The following is a 23,252-nucleotide window of genomic DNA, read 5'->3' as shown; positions in this document are numbered from 1 at the left end:
GGTATTATTAACTTCGCTTTTTCTGAGATGTTTTATCGTTAATAATTTGATAATGAAACTTTCTACCGCGATTTAGTTTCTCTTGATTTCCATCTTGATTTATTGAATTTACACAGACTGTCGATCTTATCATATACATAAACCTAGATGTAGAGATAAGTTAGTTAGTTATCAATTTATTATGTGCTTTTGCTAGTGTAACGGCCATAAAAATAAGTTAATTTGGAAAATATTTTCATGGAAAACTATTTGATTTTCTAATTTGAAATTTTATTTATGATTTTATTAAACAACATTTTCAAAGAATGCTACATTATTTCAAGAAAAATAATGCACTTCTTTAAAATTATGACAGATTTAAGACAGCGTGTTAAAAATTGTTATGTCCATAGCAACTGTGATTCAAGTTTTGTGGTTGTCCAACACACAAAAACAAGCATTTTCATAATCTGTGTAGATTTGGTTATAACCAGTATCCAAATTGTTTGCGACGCCTTCGATCTCGTCGGAACGTTTCAGTATTTATTTTAATGACTGGTCCACGTGGGTAACGAAACCACTCGTTGCGGGTTAGGTAAGGGAAAAGACACTATGATAAAAACAATCGCAGCCAATGTGGTCCTTTTATTAAGAATAGGAGTTCCGGGCTCCTCCGTACTCTCGCTCAACTCGCTCGTAACGCGAAACTTGGCGCGACGGACTATGATTTACAAAAACTAGACTTCAGTATGCTCGACACTGCAACGAGATGCCAACTCGTCGCGAACTTTCCGAGATCACGCGTAGATTCTCACGAAGGTTTACTTACGTGGCTGACTTTAATTAATTAACTATTAAGGTACTTGAAATTATTTTTACAGAATACGATTGCGAACGACAGTTAAAATTCCGCTGGGTGGTGAATTTTATGGAAGTTATACACATTCACTGCTTCCGACTTTGTTGAGGAGAGAACATCTTCTCGGAGGAAAATACTTTGCTTGTGCTTGTCCAAGATGTGCAGATCCCTCCGAGCTTGGAACTCACATGTCTTCCTTAAAATGTAACAAATGCGACAAAGGAATCGTGATGTCGTTAGACTCTCTAGGTAATTATTGCTACAACTCAAAATAAATTTTAATGAAGTGTCTAACCGGCGCAATCGTATTTCACATTCATTTATATTTAAGGAGAGTCCTATGTTGCTACAAGTAATACATTGTTTATTATTGAGAAGAATATGAGGCCTAATTTAGTATGTACATACTGTGACGTGGCAGTTTGCCTACGTCCCTCATAATAGAGACTAGGAGACCGGGCCGCCCTTTGGCAGCGCTGCTTCGATTATGGCGGTTGCGATCGCTCTCCCTGGGACAGTCCGAGAGCCCAAATTGGGAGAGTAAGGGTCTATTCAAACTTGCCGGAGGCAACGTCAGTATGAATACTACCGCGTTTTCCTACTTCATATTTGCCGGGACCGTCGCTGGCAACCTGAGAAGGCGCTCGAGATGCTCGCAACAAAAGCTAAGACCCGCACACAGCGGGGGTTCGCTACCTAACTCCAGAACAGTTTACTCCCCTCTACACCCCGGGGATGCCTATGCATCCGCTGAGAGCTGGGCAAGCCGTTGGGCATCCGTTTTCTGCCGCCTGACACAGACTCGCCTGGCACCGGCGGCCGCCACCTGGCACAGACCGCGTGGCATCGGCCGCCGATGCCACGACAGCATCCGCACACAATCCATGTTCGAAGTAGAGAAAAGAATATTGTTCATCTAAGTTGTAATGTTAAGAAGTAATGGTTCAAACTATAATCTAATTTAACGATGGAACGATGAAAATCAGCTTCACAAATCAATTTTAGCATTGTTAAATTATATCTTATATCTTATAAGTGATTATAAGCCAAAACTCCGGAGAACAAATTTAAAATGATTAGAATTCATTGGTTGCAAGGTGTGTACGAAAGGTGGTGGGAATAGTGGAAAATTGGAAAAGTGGAAGTATACGTACAACATTTGGTTCGCAAGCATTTACGGTTATAAATCTGAGTACGCTAACGGTGTACACAAGGTTCAGCATATGCTGCTTTTAGCTGGCTTAAAAATTGCGAAAGTGGTAGGTACATTCGGAAGGATTTTTGATTTATGACGTCAATGGTCGGTACGTCGTCAATGGGAATTGTTATACCTGGCCTTGGTCGCACGCTTGTCGCGTCGTTCGTAAGGTCTTACGACGCAATAAAAACCAAAAAAAAAACCATTTTAATTTCGCCATTTTTTAAGTGCCACCATTTTTGGGGGTCTATCGTTAGGGCCGCCAATGCCCATATCAGCCGCGCCCGTAGTCCTAGTGTTTTGGCTTCGACGTCACACGCTACATAGTATGTGTGACCGCTGTAGCCAATATTTCGACTGTAGCCGAAAATACGTGTGAAACGAGGCCTGTCCCTTGCACTCTGATCCAATCGGCCGCGCATTCGTACCAATGCTCTGTCCAACGAGACCGAGGCGGTGAAGCACCCAGCGTGCGTCCTTTGCTAATTGTCTTGTAAGGGTAACTTCAACTTTGTCGCACTCGAGTAGCTATGTTCCCGTCTACTGTCTCGTCTCATTGGACAAGATATAGATACGCCATCGCATTCCTGCCAGGGAACCTTGCATCTAATCATTTTTAGATCATTATGGACAAGAATTTAGAAGTTTCCACATACATTTTTTCGTGTCGTAAGACAAAGCGATGCAATTTATGTGGAATTAATTCTTCTTATTCTACAAATTATCATGTAATTGAGTCATTCCACGCGATATCGAACACTTTTGGGAGTATTGTTTCGGATTTCTTCCACTGTCACTTGGACCACAACATATTCCTATGTCATCAAAATTCGAGACATGGTCCCTTCCTAATGTGAATACTTGCTTAAAAAGAGACAACTATTCTCGTTTTAACAATATATGTATGTGTAATTTAGGTTAATATATAAGGATGTGTGATGCTGTTTCACGAAGAGGCAGGAACGATTCCTATCTCCATAATGTTGTGGAAGAGAGATACCGATAGTTTACCTAAGGAGCTGTAGAGCCCCGAAAACCTTTTTTTTTGTGCCACGCACAGCAGGGAACTGTCAACGCGCTCTCGAAAGGCCATCTGGTAATGATCAGTCGCTTGCTCAGCCGCCTGGCAACGGCGGACGGTGGGATTGGTCCTACGCCGGAACGACGGCGGCAGAATTTCGATTAACATGGGATTAGTCCTAGAGACCGGCGACAGAATCGTCCGGTCCCGGTAAGTATGAATAGACCCTAACGTGTTTTTTAACGCCGCGCCACTTGGCGGAGAGAATGAACACCTCAGCCTCGACGCCGCACAGTGGGCAATTTGGACGAAATCGGATTCAAAATCGAGGAACTTTCGATAGGAATGAGGTAGAGCGATGAAATTTTTTTTAAATGAAAGCTGAAACTTAGTAGAATATGGAAAAAATAGAGAGATTGTGGTCCGAACGTTTTTCAACCTCGAGAAAATTCGTTAAACGCGCACAAATTCAAGAAAATGTTAGTTTTTTCAATACCACGCCCGGAAAAAAATTTTTTCCAACATGCTATACATCATTTCTCATAGATTTTTTCACGCTGATTTCAAATCTGGTCTCAAAATTTGTCTACGACCTCAGGATTTTGCAAAAAATAGATTTTTGTGACGAAAAACTAATGAAGTCATTTTTTCGTGAAAATGATTTTATAACACTCTAGTTTGAAGGTATATTGTATTTTCATATATAAAATTCAATAAAAGTAATAATAATGACGTATTTGAACGTTTTGAGTTACTTACGGAACATGAAGCGCTTCACATCTCGTCACCACTTGACGTATCGCTGTTATTGCTACTGGCACTTTCTGCAAACTGTCTGTGGTTGTAATGTAGTATAAATTAGATATCTATTGTCCATAATTATATTTTCATTTACAGAGGAAGTAAGGTAAGTATTTAATCTTTTTAACTTACGCATTTTATTCGACGAAGTTTCTAAATTCTGCTGCTATTTTCTTTCTTCGGTACAACTTTAATCGATCTTTTAGTAATGTTCTTCTTTCTTAAATCCGTTATTCTAAAATGCTTGTTGCTATGTGGAAATTACTGATGAATAAGAAACTTAGTCGAGAACGTACTTGAGATACGAGACATTGAGGCGAGACTAGATGAGGGTTCGCTCTCCTTATCTTGAAGAAATATACAAACGTATAGAAGGACCAATCGAACTAGTTAATTGGAAAAGAGCGAAGCATTATGCAGTTCTCAGTTAGAAGCAAGCATGCAGAGAGAGCAGACCACGTTGAAATTCATTTTATATAGAAAGTATTATAGCATATATAGCAGCTTAGTGTACATATAATCTATATAAAATAGTTTAACTCAGTAGTTAGAATATTTTTTATAATAGTGTAATAGTGTAATATAATATATAAGCATATTGTATAGTGTGTGTGTGTGTGTGTGTGTGTGCAAATATGGATAGTGAAAATTCTTCTTTGAATAACAATGAACGAGGTAGCGGTCGCAGTCGCGGTCGCCCACCTAAGAGAAGCAGAATTAGCAGAAACACCGGTAGAAGCCGTATATCGTTAGAAGGAGCCTCAAGAAGTACGATACTAAGGCGTGCTCATGAACTATTGAGTGATAGTTCATACAATATGTCCGCTATCCAATTAGCTACACGGGTGAACAGGAATTATGCTTTTGTAAGTTCAGAAACAAATATTTCAGAAGAAAATTGTGCATTACGACACACAAAAGACTCAGCATTAGCCTTCTATCTAGAATATGATTATAGCAAGACTAAGTATCAAGGATTAGTAAAGGATTCAAGATCCAAAGGCTCACCCATTTACCCAACTTACCAAATTTTAAAGTCAGCTATGGTTGAATGCGAGCCACAAAATTACAGTACATCCGAAAAAGAAGTGATTGTACCTCTACAAGATATATTGAATAAGACAGCTGAACGTTTATGTGATGCAGTGGCATTAGAGTGGGATGAAGAAAATTTATACAATCTACAGCTAATTGCAACTGTGGGTTTTGATAGTTCATCCGGTCATACAAACCCTCACCAACACTGTGAAAATATTGAAAATGAAGACACGAACATCCATCAATCGCTTTTTGTCAGCAGTATGATTCTCATACAATTGAAGAGTGCAACCGATATCTGTTCGTGGATTAACCCGACACCTCAAAGTATCCGCTTCTGCCGACCGTTAAGGATTGCAATAGAAAAAGAAACTGATTTGACAATCATTCGCGAATACAATCGTTTGAATAAAGAAATCAACGATCTTAGGCGACATACATTTCAAATGGCAAATGGGAAAATAGCGAAAATAAAATATAAAGTTTCGCAAACGTTATTTGATGGAAAGTGTTTAAACGTTATTGTCGGAAATAACGCAAGCAGTAGGCGTGTTAGATCGGTATAAGACATTTGCCGGCGTAGTTGCGATTCCCGACGCTACTGGCGCTGCATTCGCCATTCGGGTTCTGCCGGCATCGATCGGCTCTCTCTGTCGATCTCGAGTCACGCGGTCTCCCGACACATAACCGCATTATCTAGACTGTTGCGTCGCAGTGTGGTGGAATAGGGATTTTGGTTGTGGGTTCGAGTGCCCGTGGAGCGCTGAAGCGCTCTGCTCGTGGAAGTTAAGAAATAAACTTTGTACACAGAGTTTAAAGGCGAAAAACTGTAGATTTTATTAGAAGTACTTGGAGATGTAACTCCCTCAGTTCTACAATGAGTTCTGTCTCATCCTGGAGCTTCGAATCCTTTTTCTAGCTTCTTCCTTCTCGTCTCGCTTCGTTAGCCAATAGGAAAATTGGGATCTTCTGGCTAGGCGTTGATTCGTCGGATCACTCGTCTTCCGGTTGCTGCTTGATGGTGATTGGTAGTGGATGGATCTTAATAGCGCACGCACGGGAGTGGGGTACGCATGAGGGTGAAGCCCCGCCAAAACAAGGGACGTGGGGCCATGTGGGACCGAACAAGAGAGAGGTCCGAGGGAGTTCCAAGAGGTCCTTGACTGAGAATTTATGACCTCTTGTCCTTAACTGATTCCGGACTTCGACTATCCCTAATTTATGTAGAATTGGAGAAGCTACTCTAAGAGGCTGCGTGACTTTCTCTAAATTCCGCAATTAGTCTCGCCGACTCGAATTTCGTCAAGGATCTCTATGGAACTCTCCCGGTCTTTCTTTACCTACTCTAAACTATCGCGCCCAAATAAAATACGTATGTATGAAATACGCGATTACATCTTATATTTAAATTTGCCTCTCCGCGCCATTAATCGATACTATATATATCTAGCTATGTTCGCGTGGTCAACTGGCCACGCTACAAGACACTATTTTCCATAGTAAAACTATTCTATGTGTGTGCAATAAAAGCCCAGCGTACAGTTAATTTCAACCACGATCCTAACCTCCTTTAACAAGGTGCCCCATATGTATGCGAATTGCACATCAGTTCGGCAATTTAAATGATGATTTCAAATCGAGAAAGTCAGCACTTCAGTTTGGTTTGGGACTCTTACACGATGAGATAAAAGCCTTCGAACATCTGCTTCATATTTCATACCGGATAAATCTCAAGAAGTGGGATATTCGAAACCCCGTCAGAGGTAAGTTTGCATGTTTATAGAGTACAATAAAACAAATATTGATGAAGCAAATACAAATAATATAAAAATGGACTTTTTTTATCGTCTTCAAACATCTTTTGAAATTTGCAAATTTTTCAGAGCAATTTGAAGAAAGAAAAATTGTTGTAAAGAATAATATATTCACTAAACTTGGAGTTCGAGTGGACCAAGTTTTGCAAGGACATGACACAACAAATACGGGAAATGTCGCTAGAAGGTGTTTCGAAAATCCGACAATATTTGCAGAAGCTTTGGAGATCGACGTGCAATTTATAAAAAATATTGCTACAATATTATCAGTCTTCAAATGCAAGCAACCCTTAAAAATAAAAGAGCTCGAAGAATTCTGTTGGGAGACATATTGTTTTCATTATACATTATTTCCGTGGGCTCGAATGAGTCCTACCTTGCATAAGTTATTAAAGCATGGTTGCGAAATAGCAAAACAGTTTCTATTGCCATTAGCTTATTATTCAGAAGATGCAAATGAATCGTGGCATAAACTGTACAGAAAAAACATGATACTTCACTCACGACAAAATAGTCGAAAAAATAGAATCTTAGACGTTTTTAATCGCGCAATGCACTTAACCGACCCGAAAATTTCTAGCATATTACTAAAAGATCGATTAAAGTTGTACCGAAGAAAGAAAATAGCAGCAGAATTTAGAAACTTCGTCGAATAAAATGCGTAAGTTAAAAAGATTAAATACTTACCTTACTTCCTCTGTAAATGAAAATATAATTATGGACAATAGATATCTAATTTATACTAGTGCCAGTAGCAATAACAGCGATACGTCAAGTGGTGACGAGATGTGAAGCGCTTCATGTTCCGTAAGTAACTCAAAACGTTCAAATACGTCATTATTATTACTTTTATTGAATTTTATATATGAAAATACAATATACCTTCAAACTAGAGTGTTATAAAATCATTTTCACGAAAAAATGACTTCATTAGTTTTTCGTCACAAAAATCTATTTTTTGCAAAATCCTGAGGTCGTAGACAAATTTTGAGACCAGATTTGAAATCAGCGTGAAAAAATCTATGAGAAATGATGTATAGCATGTTGGAAAAAATTTTTTTCCGGGCGTGGTATTGAAAAAACTAACATTTTCTTGAATTTGTGCGCGTTTAACGAATTTTCTCGAGGTTGAAAAACGTTCGGACCACAATCTCTCTATTTTTCCCATATTCTACTAAGTTTCAGCTTTCATTTAAAAAAAATTTCATCGCTCTACCTCATTCCTATCGAAAGTTCCTCGATTTTGAATCCGATTTCGTCCAAATTGCCCACTGTGCGCCGCCTCGCCCCGAAAAGCAGCGAGAGTGCGATGCGGGAGCAGCTCGACTTCTTCCGCCGAGGGATGCTGCCAATCATCGCGGAGCACCGACCAAGAATTAGTCACTAAATCGGATGCCGAGGGCCCCGGACCGCCGGGTACGGCCCTGCCGCGCGAGCGGTAGTGATAGGTCAGAGCCTCGCGCGGGAGCCGGGGAAATTAGGAATGTGGGGGACGCCTCGCTCCGCGTTAGCGAGCCTTCGCGAACTAGGGCACTGTGTCAACGGCCGTAGTACAGATTAGTCGCTTAACCACTGCCTAATTTATAAAGTCCGATTTTGTGTTGTTGCCTGCCACGACTTCCAAAGAAGCTGCCGCACCAAGAACCGGGTAGCAGTAATACCGCGTGGTAAGTGCCGATCAGGCTTTCCTACTCGCATTATTTTCGGGTTGGCTCGGCTGGCGTTTTTCTCGTATCGGTTGTATTTCGCGTCGTGATAAGACGTTCCCTCGTAACGCCGAAAATCGTGATAGAATCGCGTAGGGTTCGAGGCCGTCGGTCGGCAGACGTGCAGGTTGATAGAACGCGGGTCCGGCCGTACAGCGGGGGGCTGCGTGACCGTCTCGTTACGGTTGTACGTCGCCGGGTTTGTAACGCGGAGTCGCGGATCCGCGGGGGAGCCGTATCGTCGCCGATTTTGGGATAAATTAGGCCAACCTCGAGACGTCCTACGGTGGGACGACGCGACGGATGCCGTATCGTCGTTTCCGACTGCTTCCTACGGCCACAGTCGAATAGAGTTTGTAATCGCGTATTCCATCTGGACCCGGTCGCTTCTCGACCGGCCGATTGTCGGTAGAAGGTGCCGTACACCGCACCCGCGATCGAGTTAGACTCGTAGTAAAGTAAATCCGGGTGTAATAAGCGCGAACGACGGTCCAACCGTCGTACATTGTTGTAAAACCGCGCGGGCTCCGCGTCCATCGCTGCCAGGCGTTCCCAGCAGCCTCCTGTACCAGCCGGATTAAATAAATGTTAATACGAAGCCCACACTCGTGTACACTTCTTCGTGAGAAACCTTTCCGCCGCGGGAAACGTCCCGTATTCCCTCCGCGTAGGATCCTGGCCCGGGCTGTAGCTATCCAGGGCCTTGCGCCGCTCTCGTAGGTTCGAAATCGCGGTTCGTCTCTCGCGTGATTTACGAAATTATTCGTGTGACACTTGCAAGTATCTGGCGCCCGTTTCGAGTCCCGAACCTTGTAGCATCTTCCGTCGGGAAAATTCGAGCCTACGAGATACCGTTTGTCACGGGTGGACCACGTATCGTGCGGCCGAGCGTGGCCCGGCCTCACGGCCTATAAAAACCCGCCGTTGCCCAGGTTTTCTCCCGTCGGACGGGCCGAAAAACAGGGCAACGTGACAATACTTAGCGTGTAAAAATATCCACTTCTAAGGGGAAATAGAGTTGTAAAACTCAGTTAAAGCATTAACAATGATGTATAAGCATAACAGAATGTCAAAAATAATAAGATAACTACAATTAGAAGGAAAATTGATATTATTCTGCATTAATCATATACTTAAATAGTGGTTTCCAGGCCCCCCATAATCGCAATGACCCCGTAAATGGCATGATAAACACCGTATCTACAATTTGCCTTTGCAATCTTCAAAAAATTTCTTATTGCAAAATATGTTGTGATTGTTGTTGTACATTTGCATCCTCTGGTTAGGTATTATCGGTGTCTCACAATACTACCAATTGATGATTTCACTTTTTTTAATTATATATTACAATTAAGAAAAACTTGAATTATTGGTATACTCTTTGATATACGATTATTATACGATTGTATAACTTACTGTTTTTGTTTCTCTGAATACTTCAAAATAAACCATCGGAAATTCCACTTTTAGAAGCACGCGTAAAAACTTTCTAGAGCGGACAACTCGTGAAATGTTTGTTAAACAAAAGGACGATGCTCCTACACGACATGGTTTGTTAAGGAACAGTGTTTTAGTCGGTATAATATATAATGTACAACCATTCCTAAAAGTATCAATATTATGTATTGGTCAAAACCATAGGGTCTCATATGTCTACCCTATTTCAGATTCGTACCTTCTCTATTGTAAACGCCATTTTAAAAAATTTGTACCACCACATTTCTATCATGTTTCGAAATTTTACAGTGCAAGTTCTAGGTAGTACTGCTACATTTGTGCAATACTTATGATAGTAACAATTATTCAATATGTAACATTGTGTGTATAACATTTAGGCCTGATATTTTGTTACGATGTAAAATTAATATTTGTTTACTAACATTCTGTAGATCCCGATAGCACATGGAAATGCACGCACTGTGAATTCACAACCAGTGGAGCAGCTGTTCGGAAAGTATTACAAATAATTCAAGCAGAAGTTGACGCAGTAGAGGCTATCAGTGGAGCTGCTGGAGCCGATGCTATTCAAGAAAGAGAATCGGCTATGAAAAAATATCGTTCTGTTTTGCATCCTCATCATGCTTTCAACACCATGTTGAGGTAAAATATGGCATTCATGTGTTACGAGCCAGGGCTGCGAGCAACGCGAGAGGCCGGCGAGGGGTTGTTACCCCAGGAATATGGTTTCAATTTGTTAGTTAAGTACGCGGACGCACCCAATGCGAGATCGGGGAGCCGCTAGGTTGGAGAAATCTTCGTTGAATTGAATCTAAGATTAGTAAGCCTCGTAACTTATATATAATTTAATGGATACAATCCGAGCGGTAAGATTGTATCATGTGGGAACGTTCAATTATTAGATTAGGATATCAGGCAATAATTAAAGGTTGTAGATTACGCGAGTTAACAAACAAGACAAATATATTCTGATTTGGAATAGTTACAAGTGTGATTGTTTGTGTCGCGAGTGGATGTAGTAAGTGTACAATTAGAGAAATTGTTACCTAGTGATGCACGGTGTTGACGCACTGGCAATGCGGGGTCGGAGAGCGATTGTTGAAAGCCAAATAGAATATACACGAACTAACGGATTCTATAAGGTTACGTTTGATTCGAAAGGGACTTTTACCCGATCTCACTAGAACTGACTCTTACGCGTGTAACGCGACGTGACTGCACGATTACTATACCGCGACCGAATCACTTCTGAATCTCTACTGAACCGCTTCTCGACTAACCGAAGAGGATGAAAATTCATGGGTTTATATACCCTAAAAATGAGAGGGGAATGAATCTGTTTTATTTTACGGTCGCGTACTCGTATTTGTCGTTTGAAGTGAATTTAAGGTTTGCAGCTGGATCTTTTGTTTATAGGGGTAAAACGAAGGGTTAGCCAGGATGTTTCCTATCAAAGACTGTCTTGACAAAACATTCCAGAAGGGGATGTTTTGAAGATTTCCAATTTAGGAAATCGTACGGTGCTGTTACTGAACCATGCTTCGTGCCAGTTGCGTCCAGCCGGAGTACAATCATTAAACAAGGGGCCTGTTGGGACGCTTTTCGTTCTCAGAAAAGAGATTAGAACTTCTAATCGAAATGAACGTGGAGAAACGTCTCCATACGTAACACATGCATTCTCCAAGATGTAAGATTTTTTCGACGCAGTTAATTGTCTTCAAATCTTACAAACGCTTCATCGGAACGTATATAATTATTTAACTGAAATAATTGGGAAGAGTTTTTATATTGAATTGAAGGGCTCAGTGAACAAACGGTCAGCTCGATTTCGACGTGACTGTGAAAGAACAAATTTTTTCGATAGTTCGGTGCAACAAACAGTGATATCATGAGACGTTTGTGACTGTTTGTTGCTCCGAACGAGATGAAATTCTCCCACTTTATTGTTATTCCTATAGGATAAGTAATATTTATAAGTGATATTTTTGTTCAGAGAATATCTTTTATTAAGACTGTGGCGGCGACAAGCTGGCGCCACGTCTCCGCCATGTGTTTAGTTTTAAGAAAGTATGTTTGTACGAATGAATATCGGGTTGCGTGCTGCGCGATAGCGTCGAGTGGATGTTTAGATGACTGGGTCGAGTGTCGCGTAGGGTGAGTGTGTTTAGTTTAGTTAAGAGTGAATGCAGACCGTGAGAATGAAGAAAGAGGGATTGTTGTGAGGATGCGTTAGCGAGCGAATGGTTAGTTCGTAAGTTAGTTCTGTAAAAGAATTCGTCGAGAGCGGACACGCGGGCTACGCGGGTGTATCGTCCCTCTCAGAATAAAAACTCTAGTCCAACCACGAGCGGTACACCTTCAATTCCCGGTTACCTATCCCGACAGTAGTCACCATCCACAAGACAAATAGAAATATACGTACGTATTCGTTATTAACACTAAAAGTCTCTTTATTACACTCTAAATTATTTTCGATTGAGTGTCTTGAATATCAGTCTTCATATTCACTTTTATTATTGTCATTGATCATATTCAACATATTATTATGTTTTCAATGGCATTATATCTAATTGCTTTGGTGCAAAAACGATTCTTCACGCTAACCACTCCTAACTACAGAATGAAAGAAAGAAGCTGCAAAAATTATAAGAAATGCAACATCATTTTTTAAGAGAACGGCTGAGATGCGACCGATGGTTTCTTTTACAAAGTTGAACCTTATGACTAGTAGAACACGATTAAAAAAATTTTTTGTTTTTTGACCTTGATTTTCAAGGTCAAAGTCAATTTTGCGGGAAGTTTTTTATGTCAATTTCCACCAAATCATAGGTGTAGAATCACGCTATGGTGGCCGTGACATATAATTTTTTGACACCCTGTACAACGTTGGGTGAAACTTCACCTTGACAAGCCACAAATTTTAACTTCTTTTTATATAATCCTGTAGATTTTGACGAGAAAATTCCAAAAATCCAAGTATTAATGTTAGGAATTCGCCGGTTCAAAAGTTATGCGTGTTTGAACGATTTTAAGCGTTTTCAACGGAAAAAGCCACCGCGCCGCCATTTTAGTATGTACTCAGTATCGCGTATCGTCTATGGCCGTGAGAGAGAGAGAGAGAGGCAAGCGGCGAGCGGCGAGCGGCAAGCGGCAAACGGTAAACGGCAATAGCAGGAAATCAATTGACGACAAAACGGCAAAAAAGAATTAAACATTACATAAACATGAAATAGGCCGTACAGAAACTGCGCGCGCAGTATCGCTGAGCGGCAACAACTGCCGCTCGTCGCTCTCTACATAAACACGGCTTGATGAGCAGAGCCGCTAGGTGGCACCACAAGCACGCGGTAATGTCGATAACGTAGATTTTCAAGCGTAGTCGGGCCGGCCAGGACTTCCCTCCCCCCCCCCCACGAGCTACTTTTGTACGTGATGGTACTCACATTACGGATTCCTCGCCCTCCCTGGGGGGAGAGACGAGGATATGCGAGACCCCTCCTCCCGAAGGGGTATACCCACTAACTCCACCACGGTAACCTCCCTAAGCTAACAGGAGTCAGCGCGAATCTCGTATCGAAAACAACTTGCCGCTCCCCCCTCCCCAATGCCTAATTTAGTAAGACACCGGGCGGGTCATCCCCCGGAGGGCCGTACGGCTGGCCGCCGGGAGTCCGAGCTCGCGACACTGCAGCCCGGAAGTTGGACAAGCCTGCCATACACTGTCCTTCTTTGCGTCTGAAACTTTCATCGTTCATTACACGAATAAATATCATGTGAATTTGTGACGGGTATCCGTCGGGGTGGAGGAAATGCCGACTCAGCCGGCTGCCAGGGGTCGGTAGCGCCTCGAGGAGGAATAAATGGTAGTCGTTTTCTGGTAGAATACTCGTGTTTATTGTCCGTATTCTCTCTATGTACAGTGGGTGCCCACAGGTGGCGTGATTGCGGCGGTATCGCGGTGGTATCGCGGCGGATCGGTAGCGCGGCGGATCGGTAGCGCGGTGGCGCGGTATCGCGTCGGCGTCGGAGGGTCGGTCGGGTTAGCAGGAAGGTCCCGTAGGCTTGCGCCCCTTGGGGGAGGGATTCCGGCCCGTTTGCACGGTGCCGGCTCGGACTAGTTTCCCGTAGGCTTGCGCCCCTCGGGGGAGGGATTCCGGCCCGTTTGCACGGTGCAGGCTCGGATGCGGGAACGGTGGTGTTTGGCGGGAACGGTGGTTTCGGTAGGAACGGGGTGCGGTTGGTCGGAGGTACGGTCGAGGCCTTATGTGGCGGTAGCGGTGCTCTGCGGAGATCGGCTCTCTACGGCGCATCGGATGCCTTGCCTCGACTGCCCCGTTTGGCTGTTCTCGTGGCCTATTTATTCCTCCCACCGCCCACTTCCACTCGCGAGCAGTCGTATCGTCGCGGTGGCCACCTCGCGGCCGCGACGGGAGGCTGCGCTCAGCCGTGGTCTCGCGGCGCGCTCGCTGGGAGTGGGGCGGTGGTAGGCACGGTGTTAGGCGGGGAAGTCGCGGGCCTTATATATACCCGTTACAAATTAAATCATATTTAGTATCAGTTCCATTAGGAACATATTACGAATATTTGGGTAAGAGTCCCATAAAAAATAATTAAAAATAAAGAAGTTTTGTTATTGAATTAGTAGTGGTCTCCTGGTCTCACACCGATATACCCCACCCGTATTATGTTACACTCCTCGAGCAACCGAGGTCTCTTGAGCTTCTTGGCCCCTCACGGGGTATACCCCCCGGCAGTGGGGTTAATTCTGGGACTTTTATCGGCTAGGCATGAGGGACACATGTGTACAGGGTGTTAAAAAAAAACAATTCAATATTTTTATGGTATTATAGGATACACTATACTGAGTAAAAAAGCTTTAGTAAACATAGGTCGAAAGGTCAACAGTTTCTTATATATAAACATTTTTGTTTGCTAGTATCATGATTGACTTACTTGCTTCCGTCGCATGCGATGTTTACTTTAGTGTTTACAAACCGCATTCTGAATGTTCTTATTCAAGTGCCGACAGTACATTTCATCCGGAATCAGTCAGTTATTTATAGAAGGAAGGAAGACACGTGGAAAATCTTCTGTAAATATCAAAAGGCCAGTAATAAATGAATCACGAAGTTAGCAAGCAAAAATGTTTGTATCTCAGAAACGGTTGACCTTTCGACCTATATTTACTGAAGCTTTTTTATTTAGTACAATGTATCCTATATACCATATTGTGGCGGACCCCTTGGAGAAGGGTTGATCGGACCCAGGTAGGAGCGTCGTCTGCGGGCTGGGACCTTGGACGCACTTGGTCGCCAGGCCCAAGCTCTTCCCGAGAGCACACTTAGTCGCCGGAAGTCTATTCCTACCTGGGGTGCACATTTGGCGACCAGGTTCGGGGTTTTTCCTTGGCGTGCACATTTGGCCGCCAACCCTTGACTTTCGCCAGGACACGGATGTTCGGTGCAAGGACACGAACTTTCTCCAAGGGGCACGTACAGGAAGCGACATCCCCACTCCAGAAGTTTCCTTGTTCGAAGGAAATTCCTGGAGGCGCGGGGAATAGATATAAGCGCGGATTCTGACGGATGACAAGGTCAGTTCAAGTCAGTCAGTCGTTGTCAGTCGTTGTCAGTTCACGTCAGTTGTTCGTAGTCGTCTATCCGAAGTTTTTGTTTCATTGTTATTCCGTTTTCTTTGTTCTTGTTGCGTTGTTGAGTTTTGTTTTGTTAATAAATGGTTATCGTTGTATTGGGACTTCCGTTTCCGGTTGCGAGAGAGATTGGCGTGTATAGAGAGCGGAGAAGTGTTTGGTGAGAGAAAGTGAAGAGTGAGAGGTGTGAGAGGTGAGAGAGTGTGGGAGAAGAGAGCGAGAGGAATAGGGGTAGCTGGGCAAAAAGGGGAAAGGTGAAGAAGGGAGCTGGAAGGTGTGAGAAAGGTGGAAGTAAGTGAGCGATTGGAGGTTAGGTTGGCGGCATCCTCGTGGGGCGAACGCGGGAGTAGAGAGAAAGAGTGGTAGGTGGCGCTGATAGGTGGCGGTAGGGTCAGGAGGAAAGCGGGAAATTTGAAGGTAGTATAAGTAGTGAGAGTAAGAGGAAGAAATGAGTAACAGAGGGGAAGGGGAAGTAGTAGGCGGGAAGGGGGAGAGGGATGAGGGGGGAAAGCCGACGGTCACGGAAAAGATAGGGAGAGGGGGAGGAAGTAGTGGGAGCAGTTTTGACAATTTATGGAAGAAAAGGGGGAGGGAGTTAGGGGAGGAGGGGGACGACGAGGGAGAAGGGGAAAGGGGAATATTTAAAAGGAGTGCGAAGACGAGGAGGTCGCCGAAGGAGATCCGGAAAGAGGCGGAAGGGTTAGGCAAGGGTTGGGAGAACATGATAAGAGAGATGATGGCGGGGTTGAGGGAAATAAAAGAGGGGATGAGGGAAATGAAGGAGAAGATGGCGGGGATGAAGGAAATAAAAGAGGAGTTGAGGGAGATGAAAGAGGAGCTGGAGAAAGAGAGAGAGAGGGGAGAAGAAGGGAGAGAGAGAAGTGGGAAGAGGAAAGGAGGGAAGAGGTGGAAAAGAGGGAAAGGTTAGAGAAAAGAATGGAAGGACTAGAGAGAAAGATGGAGAAGGGTGAGAGGGAAGGGAGGGAAAAAGGAGGAGAAGGGATGGAAGATAGGATGGGGAAGGGGGAAGTGGAGGAGAATAGAAGGAGGATAAGGAGGTTGGAGGTTAAACAGGATAGAAAGGAGAGGGAGGAAAGGAGAAACAACGTGGTAATAAGGGGGATTCGAGCGGAGGGTGAGGGCATGGAAATTGAGGTGAAGAGGGTGTGGGAGGTGATGGGTCTGAAGGACGAGGGAATTAAGGAGATAAAAAAGATAGGAGGGGTAGGAAAGGAGGGGAGGGGGATGGTACTGGTGAAGATGGTGGACAGAGAACAGAAAAGGAAGGTGATGAGGGAAAGGAGCAAGTTAAGAGGGAAAAAGGAAAGGTTAGATGACGACCTGACGGAGGAAGAGAGAAGAGCAAGGTGGAAAATTGAAAGGGAAGCGGAGAAGGAGAGGAGGGAAGGAAGGAGTGTACAGGTGGGATACATGAAAATGTGGGTGAATGGAAAGTTGAAGAAATGGGACGAAATAGAAGAAAGATGGTTAGATGAGCGGGGAAACGGGCAGGGGAGGTAAAGGGGTGGGAGGGAGGGAAAGAAGGGGGAAAGAAAGGGAAGAAGAGGGAGAGGGAGGTTAAGGTGACATTCTGGAATGTGGCGGGATTGAGGAACAAGGACGAAGACTTCTGGAAAGGGTTGGAGGAGTGGGATGTGATAGTGTTGACGGAGACGTGGATAGAGGAGAGAGGATGGGAACACGTAAGGAGTAGGATGCCAAGAGGGTATGTATGGGAAGCACAGTGGGCAAGGAGAGAGGAAAAGATGGGGAGGGCAAAGGGGGGCATGCTAATGGGAATAAGGAAGGAGATTGAGACGGTGAGAGGGGAAGAGGGAGAAAGGGAGGGGGTGATGGGTATAAAGATGAGGATAGAGGGGGGATGGTGGAAGGTAATTGGGGTGTATGTAAATGGGGACTTGCGGGAGAAATTGGAGGTGCTGGGTGAATGGATAGAAGGGAGAGAAAAAGGTGTGAGGGTGATTATAGGGGGGGATTTTAATGCGAGGACAGGAAGAGAAGGGGTGGGATAGGAGGGGAAGAGGAAGATGAGGGAAAAGGGAAAGGGAGTAGAAAATCCAAAGATGAGAGGATAAATGCAGAAGGAAGGAGGTTGTGCGGGTACTTAGAGGAGAGGGGGTGGGGGATACTAAATGGGAACGTAAAGGGAGATGAGTTAGGGGAGTGGACGTTCATAGGAAAGAGGGGGAATTCGGTGATAGATTATGTATTGGGAGATGAAGATACGAGGGATGGGGTGAAAAGGATGGAGGTTGGGGAAAGGGTGGACTCAGATCACCTGCCCCTGACGGTATGGATTAAGGGAGAAAGGGTTGGGGGAAAAAGGAGGGCTAAGGGAGGGAGGAGAAGGCTGATGGGGTGTTGGACGGAAGAAGGGGTGGAGGAGTTCAGGGGGAAATTTGGGAAGAAGGATGGGGAAGAGAAGGGAGTAGAGGAGGATTGGAGAGAATTGAAGGGTAGAGTAAAGGAGGCATTAGAGGAAATGGGGAAGAAGAAAAGAGGGGAGAGGAAAGGTTGGTGGGATGAGGAATGTAAAGAAGAAAAAAAGAAGGTGAGGGAGGAGTTGAGGAGATGGAAAAAGAGGGGAGGAGAGGGGATAGAAGTAAAGGAGAAGAAGTTAGCGTACAAGAAACTATGCGAGGAGAAGAAGAAAAAGGAGAGGGAAAAGTGGGAAAGAGAGGTGGAGGGCATAAAAACGGAAAGGCAGGTATGGAAGCTGATAAGGAAGGAAAGGAGGAAAGGGTCACGGGTGGATGAAAGAATAAGGATGGACGAGTGGGATAAACATTTTAGGGAAGTATTGGGGGGAGTAGAGTGGAGGGTGAGGAAGGGAGAGGCAAAAAGGAGAGGTGAGGATGGAGAAGAGGAAATAGAAAGGGAAGAGATCAGCAGGGTGGTGAAGGGTTTGAAAGAGGGAAAAGCGGCAGGTGGGGATGGGATACCGAACGAGGTGTGGAAGTATGGAGGGGTAGAAGTGGAGGAGTGGCTATGGAGGGTGTGCAATAGGGTATGGAAAGGGGAAGGATGGCCGGATGACTGGACGGAGGGGGTAGTGGTACCAATAGCGAAGAAAAGGGAAAGTAGAAAGGTGGGGGAATACAGGGGAGTAACGCTAACGCAAACGGCATATAAGGTGTATGCAGCGATTTTGGCAGAAAGACTAAGGAAAGAAGTGGAGGGGAAGAGGATACTGCCAGACAGTCAGACGGGTTTCAGGAAAGGGTTGGGATGTATGGATAATATTTACGTGCTTAACTATATAGTGAATAGGCAGGTGAGGAGGAAGGAAAGAAGGCTGGTAGTGCTGTTTGTAGACCTGAAAGCGGCGTTTGACTCGGTGGATAGGGATGTATTGATGGGGGAGTTGAGGAGAAAGAGGGTGAGGGAAGGGTTAATAGGGAGATGTGAGGAGATCCTAAGGGAAACGAGAGGCAAGGTAAGAGTAGGGGACGAGGAAGGGGAAATGTTTTGGACAGCAAGAGGGGTGAGGCAGGGGTGTCCGCTAAGTCCTCTGCTGTTCACACTGTTATTGGCGGACATAGACGAGGAACTCGAAAGGGGTGGATGGGGAGGGGTGAAAGTGGGAGGAAGAAAAGTATACACTTTAGCGTACGCGGACGATATTGCGATGCTGGCGGAAGAGGAGGAAGGGATGAAAGGGATGATAGGGGTGCTAGAGCGCTATATGGATAGGAAAAGGCTGCAGCTAAACGCGGAAAAATCAAAGATAATGAGGTGTAGGAGGGGAGGTGGAAGGTGGAAGAAGGTGACGTGGATGTGGAAAGGTAAGGCGCTAGAGGAGGTCAGTAGGTATAGGTATCTAGGATATGTAATAAAGAGGGATGGGGGTCAGGAAGAGCAAGTGGCGGAAAGGATAAGGAAGGGGGCGGCAGTGATGGGACAAGTGTGGGGAATAGGGAAGAGGAGGTTTGGAAAGGACTGGGGTAGGAGGATCTGGCTTTTTGATAAATTAGTGTGGCCGGTGATGAGCTACGGAGTAGAAATATGGGGGTGGAAGGAAAGGGAGGGTATGGAAAGGATGCAGGAGAGATACCTAAAGTGGGTGTTAGAAGTAGAAAAGTGTACGCCAGGGTACATGGTTAGGGAAGAATTGCAAAGAGAGTTAATGAGGGGCAGGGCGGGGTTGAGGGCATGGGGGTATGAAAAGAAGTTAAGAGAGGGCAAAGGAGGGGAATTAGCGAGATTGTGTTGGGAAGAGATGAGAGGGAGGGAAAGGAGGGGAGTAGTAAGAGAAGGGTGGGAGAGGGAAAGACGGGATTTCTTTGAGGATAGGGGATGGACAATACAGGAGGTGGAGGAAATGATGGAGGAGAGGAGAGAGGAGGTAAGTGGGGAGTTGGTAAAAAGGGAGAAGGAAAGGCAGAGGGAGGAAAGGTGGGAAAAGATAAGGAAATCAAGGTATAATAAATGGTATGGGATGGTAAAGGGGGAGGGTTTGCCGGGCTACCTAAAGAAAGGATGGGGGGAGAGTAGATGGCAGAGGGTGGCAAAGTTTAGATTAGGAAATGGTATGAAAGAGGGAAAATATTGGATGGATGAGGAGGAGAGAAAATGTAGAGTGTGTGGATGGATAAGTGAGACGTGGGAGCATGTTTGGGAGGAATGTATGAGGCTGGATGAAGAAGGAGGCTGGCAGGAGAAGATGGGGAGGTGTTGGATGATGAGGGGGGAGGGGAGAAGTGGATGAGGAGAGTGGAGGAACGGAGGGAAGGTGCAAATGGAGGATTGGGATGAATGGTGAGCGACCGGAAGAGGTGGTCCGCGGGTTAGGGAAGGGGAGGTGTAGGAGGAGGAGTGTGTGTGCGTGTGGGTGTGTGAGAGAAAAGAGCAGTATGATATGTTTTTATTTGTTTGTTTTTTTTTGCTGATGGAAAATTTACGGAAGCTAATTATTTTATTTATTTTTACATAATGTAATATAGAAAGGTATTTTATTTTGTTTACTATATTGTATTTATGGCGAGCGTGATGGCGAGCGTTATGGTGGAGTTGTTTTGTTTTATTTTATTTGATTTGGATATATTGTTGTTATTTTATTTTTATTATGTTATCATAATTAGTATATGAAAAGCGACAGTAGCTCTCTCTCTCTCTCTCTAGCGATGTCATTAGTGGTAAGCGATTGTGCGAGTTAAAGGAGATACGATGTAAAGGGATTGTAACCCTGAGGGGAACAATAAATGAATACAATACAATTGGTTATCATTGTATTGGGTGAATCCTTACTTAGCACCCAAACCACACACTTACCAAACATATAAATATTGAATGGTTTTTTTTTAACACCCTGTGTACAGTAAACACTGTAGGTCCGGTTCATATATTTGTGTTATCTTCATTGAAGTTGTAATTGGTGTGTTCGACGAATTGAAAAACTTGAAGCAAAAACCGGGAAGGTCCATTTTTCAGAGAAATTCGACTTGTATTTTTACACATTTTTATACATACATATATTCCTAATTGTTTAGTGCAAACATTACATAGTTTCCGAAATCTGGACTTGTCTGGTTTTTCACCAAAGTCTTCATTCGTGGTGCGTAACTTTTTTTGAAATAATTTTCTAATTTTAGTAAAGAAATCTTTAAGCTAAACATTCAATCAAATATTGATTGTTTCAATGTTAGATTTAAGTTGAACGAAGATAAACTATTTGTGTTTATTTTCAGGCATTCATTAACACAAATGTATGGTCGTGTTGATGAATATCTTTTAGACGATTTACCAGATGTAGTATTGGAACACAAAATTGATATGTGTCATCTGTTCCTGGAAGTGCTAAACGTTATAGAGCCAGGTTATTCTCGTATAAGAGGTAAAAATATCTAATATTGTTTAATATTGTTTATATATATTATTAATAATATATTATTATTTATTAAATATAACACAATAATATTTATTATTATGTTATATATTATAGTTCAATTTATAAATCATTGAAAAATTATTAATTTTGTTCGGAATATTTTTTTGTCAAACTATCAGAAGTCTCGCAAAAATTGTGGGGATTAAAACCTAGACCGCCCTGTATATGATGCCATAAGTTCGAAAGCTCTAAAATGCAATTTGAGTGATAAAACTGCAAATAATAATAAAGTTCTAGCTAACTTTTTTTGGAGGTAAAACTATTAAATGTTGTGCTTAATTATAAAAAAAAAAATGTAAGACTAAAACAATGCTGCAACGAGACGCATTCGGAGTCTCGTTGCGAGTCCGCAGTTATGGACCAGCCGCGCGCCAATCCGCGAATTCGGCCCGAGCTCGGACCAATCGGCGAATGCCGAAGATTCGCGAACGAGCACACGAGGTTCGCGCTCGGGCAATAAAGATCGCGGCGAAATCCACCGAGAGCGAAGTTGGCCTGGAGCAGCTCTCGGGGTAACACCCGAGCCTAGGACTTCTCGCAGCCGCGCAGATACTTGCGAGTTTCGGTTTACGACCGGGCGAACACGAGGAAGCGCCGGGATCGGCCGTAAACGTACGCGGGTCTACATCCCGTACGAAGAAAACCGAAACCCCGAGCAAGCACTGGGAGGCGGTCGCCCGGCGGCTGTACTTTTCAGTGCTCCATCGTTGCGACACTCCGGCCCGTTTTCCCCACTCCTCGTGACCCGCTCCCGAATCCAGCCTTCCTGTCATCCGATCCGCGATCGTGCCTCGCGCCCCGCGAGTTTAGTCGTCGACCGGCCGTAGCAGCGTGCGGAGCTCGCCCCGCGGTATACTACCGAGGACGAACGACCACGCCGACACCGAGCCGTACGTACTGGGTTTACGTCCGTACGTACGAACTCGTACCGCGGTTGATCGGGGACGGCAAACGGGGCGTCCCGCCGATCCGGAGACGAATTTCTCCGCGCCCCACGAGCTCAGCCGACGAAGGAACACGTCTCGATTCACTAACACCTGCTGAGCCGCGGAGGTTCCCGAACGCCTCACCGATAAGTCGAAACAGGGAGGACCATTCGTCGTCGGGTCCGAGACCGAGAGAACCGACCGCCGCGCCGCGCTCTCTCTCGCGCGGGTACAAGACGAGCCCCGCTCGCTCCGCGCTCCGCATGCCGTAGTCCCGAGGCATTTCGGAGCCACGCCGTCCGCGACCGAACCGCGCACCGATTCATTTACTCCGTCGTCCACCGGTGGGCGACGCTCCATCGGAATTCCGCCCCCGTTCCGCGAACCCGTCTGGCTCCGCCGATTCGGAGCTCCGTCGCTCCTCGCGTGTAGATTAAGTTTCCGTAGTGTTAGGATAAATCGTAGGTTAAGTTTTCTATTGTGTTACTCTTCGTTGGGTTACGACCAACCGGGAATCCGGAGCCACATTGATTGAATAAAACGTTCTTTTATTTTTGGTACTTAGAGTACGCATTTATCATTGACCACCTTATCCCCTCCCCAAAGAACCCTGGCCGCTGAGCCAATCCGGGGAGGGCTCGCACGCCTCGCCGCGCATCACGCGACGAGACGCGTACCGTCATAATACAAATATGTTACTTCAAAATTATGTGGCACCGTAGGGGATCAAATTATATAAAAATTTCGGTTTAGTAAATATTTTGATATTTATTATGTTTCGTTAAAGGAATGACCAGAGGTCATCTTGATCAGAGGTCAGCAACCCGCGATGAGCACGACGACCGTTGCGGTAGGTAGACACTCTCAAGTTCAAGCGCGCAAACAACAAGCGAA

The 23,252-nt window shown here is 44.5% G+C and overlaps 1 protein-coding gene and 1 long non-coding RNA gene across 2 annotated transcripts in view; one reads left to right on the top strand and one right to left on the bottom strand.

The window, feature by feature from the left end:
- Window positions 1-23,252, bottom strand: part of LOC143360389 (uncharacterized) — a 562,015-nt gene that overhangs the window by 358,642 nt on the left and 180,121 nt on the right. The window lies entirely within an intron of this gene.
- On the top strand, window positions 895-21,552 carry LOC143360141 (uncharacterized). The gene is made up of 3 exons (XM_076798711.1): window positions 895-1,087; window positions 10,306-10,516; window positions 21,233-21,552. Exons 1-3 carry the CDS (start codon window positions 1,027-1,029, stop codon window positions 21,390-21,392), a joined length of 432 nt encoding a protein of 143 aa, XP_076654826.1. The 5' UTR covers window positions 895-1,026; the 3' UTR covers window positions 21,393-21,552.

Source organism: Halictus rubicundus, chromosome 13 (assembly GCF_050948215.1).
Source record: "Halictus rubicundus isolate RS-2024b chromosome 13, iyHalRubi1_principal, whole genome shotgun sequence".
NCBI lineage: Eukaryota > Metazoa > Arthropoda > Insecta > Hymenoptera > Halictidae > Halictus > Halictus rubicundus.
This window is presented reverse-complemented; position numbering and strand designations above follow the sequence as displayed.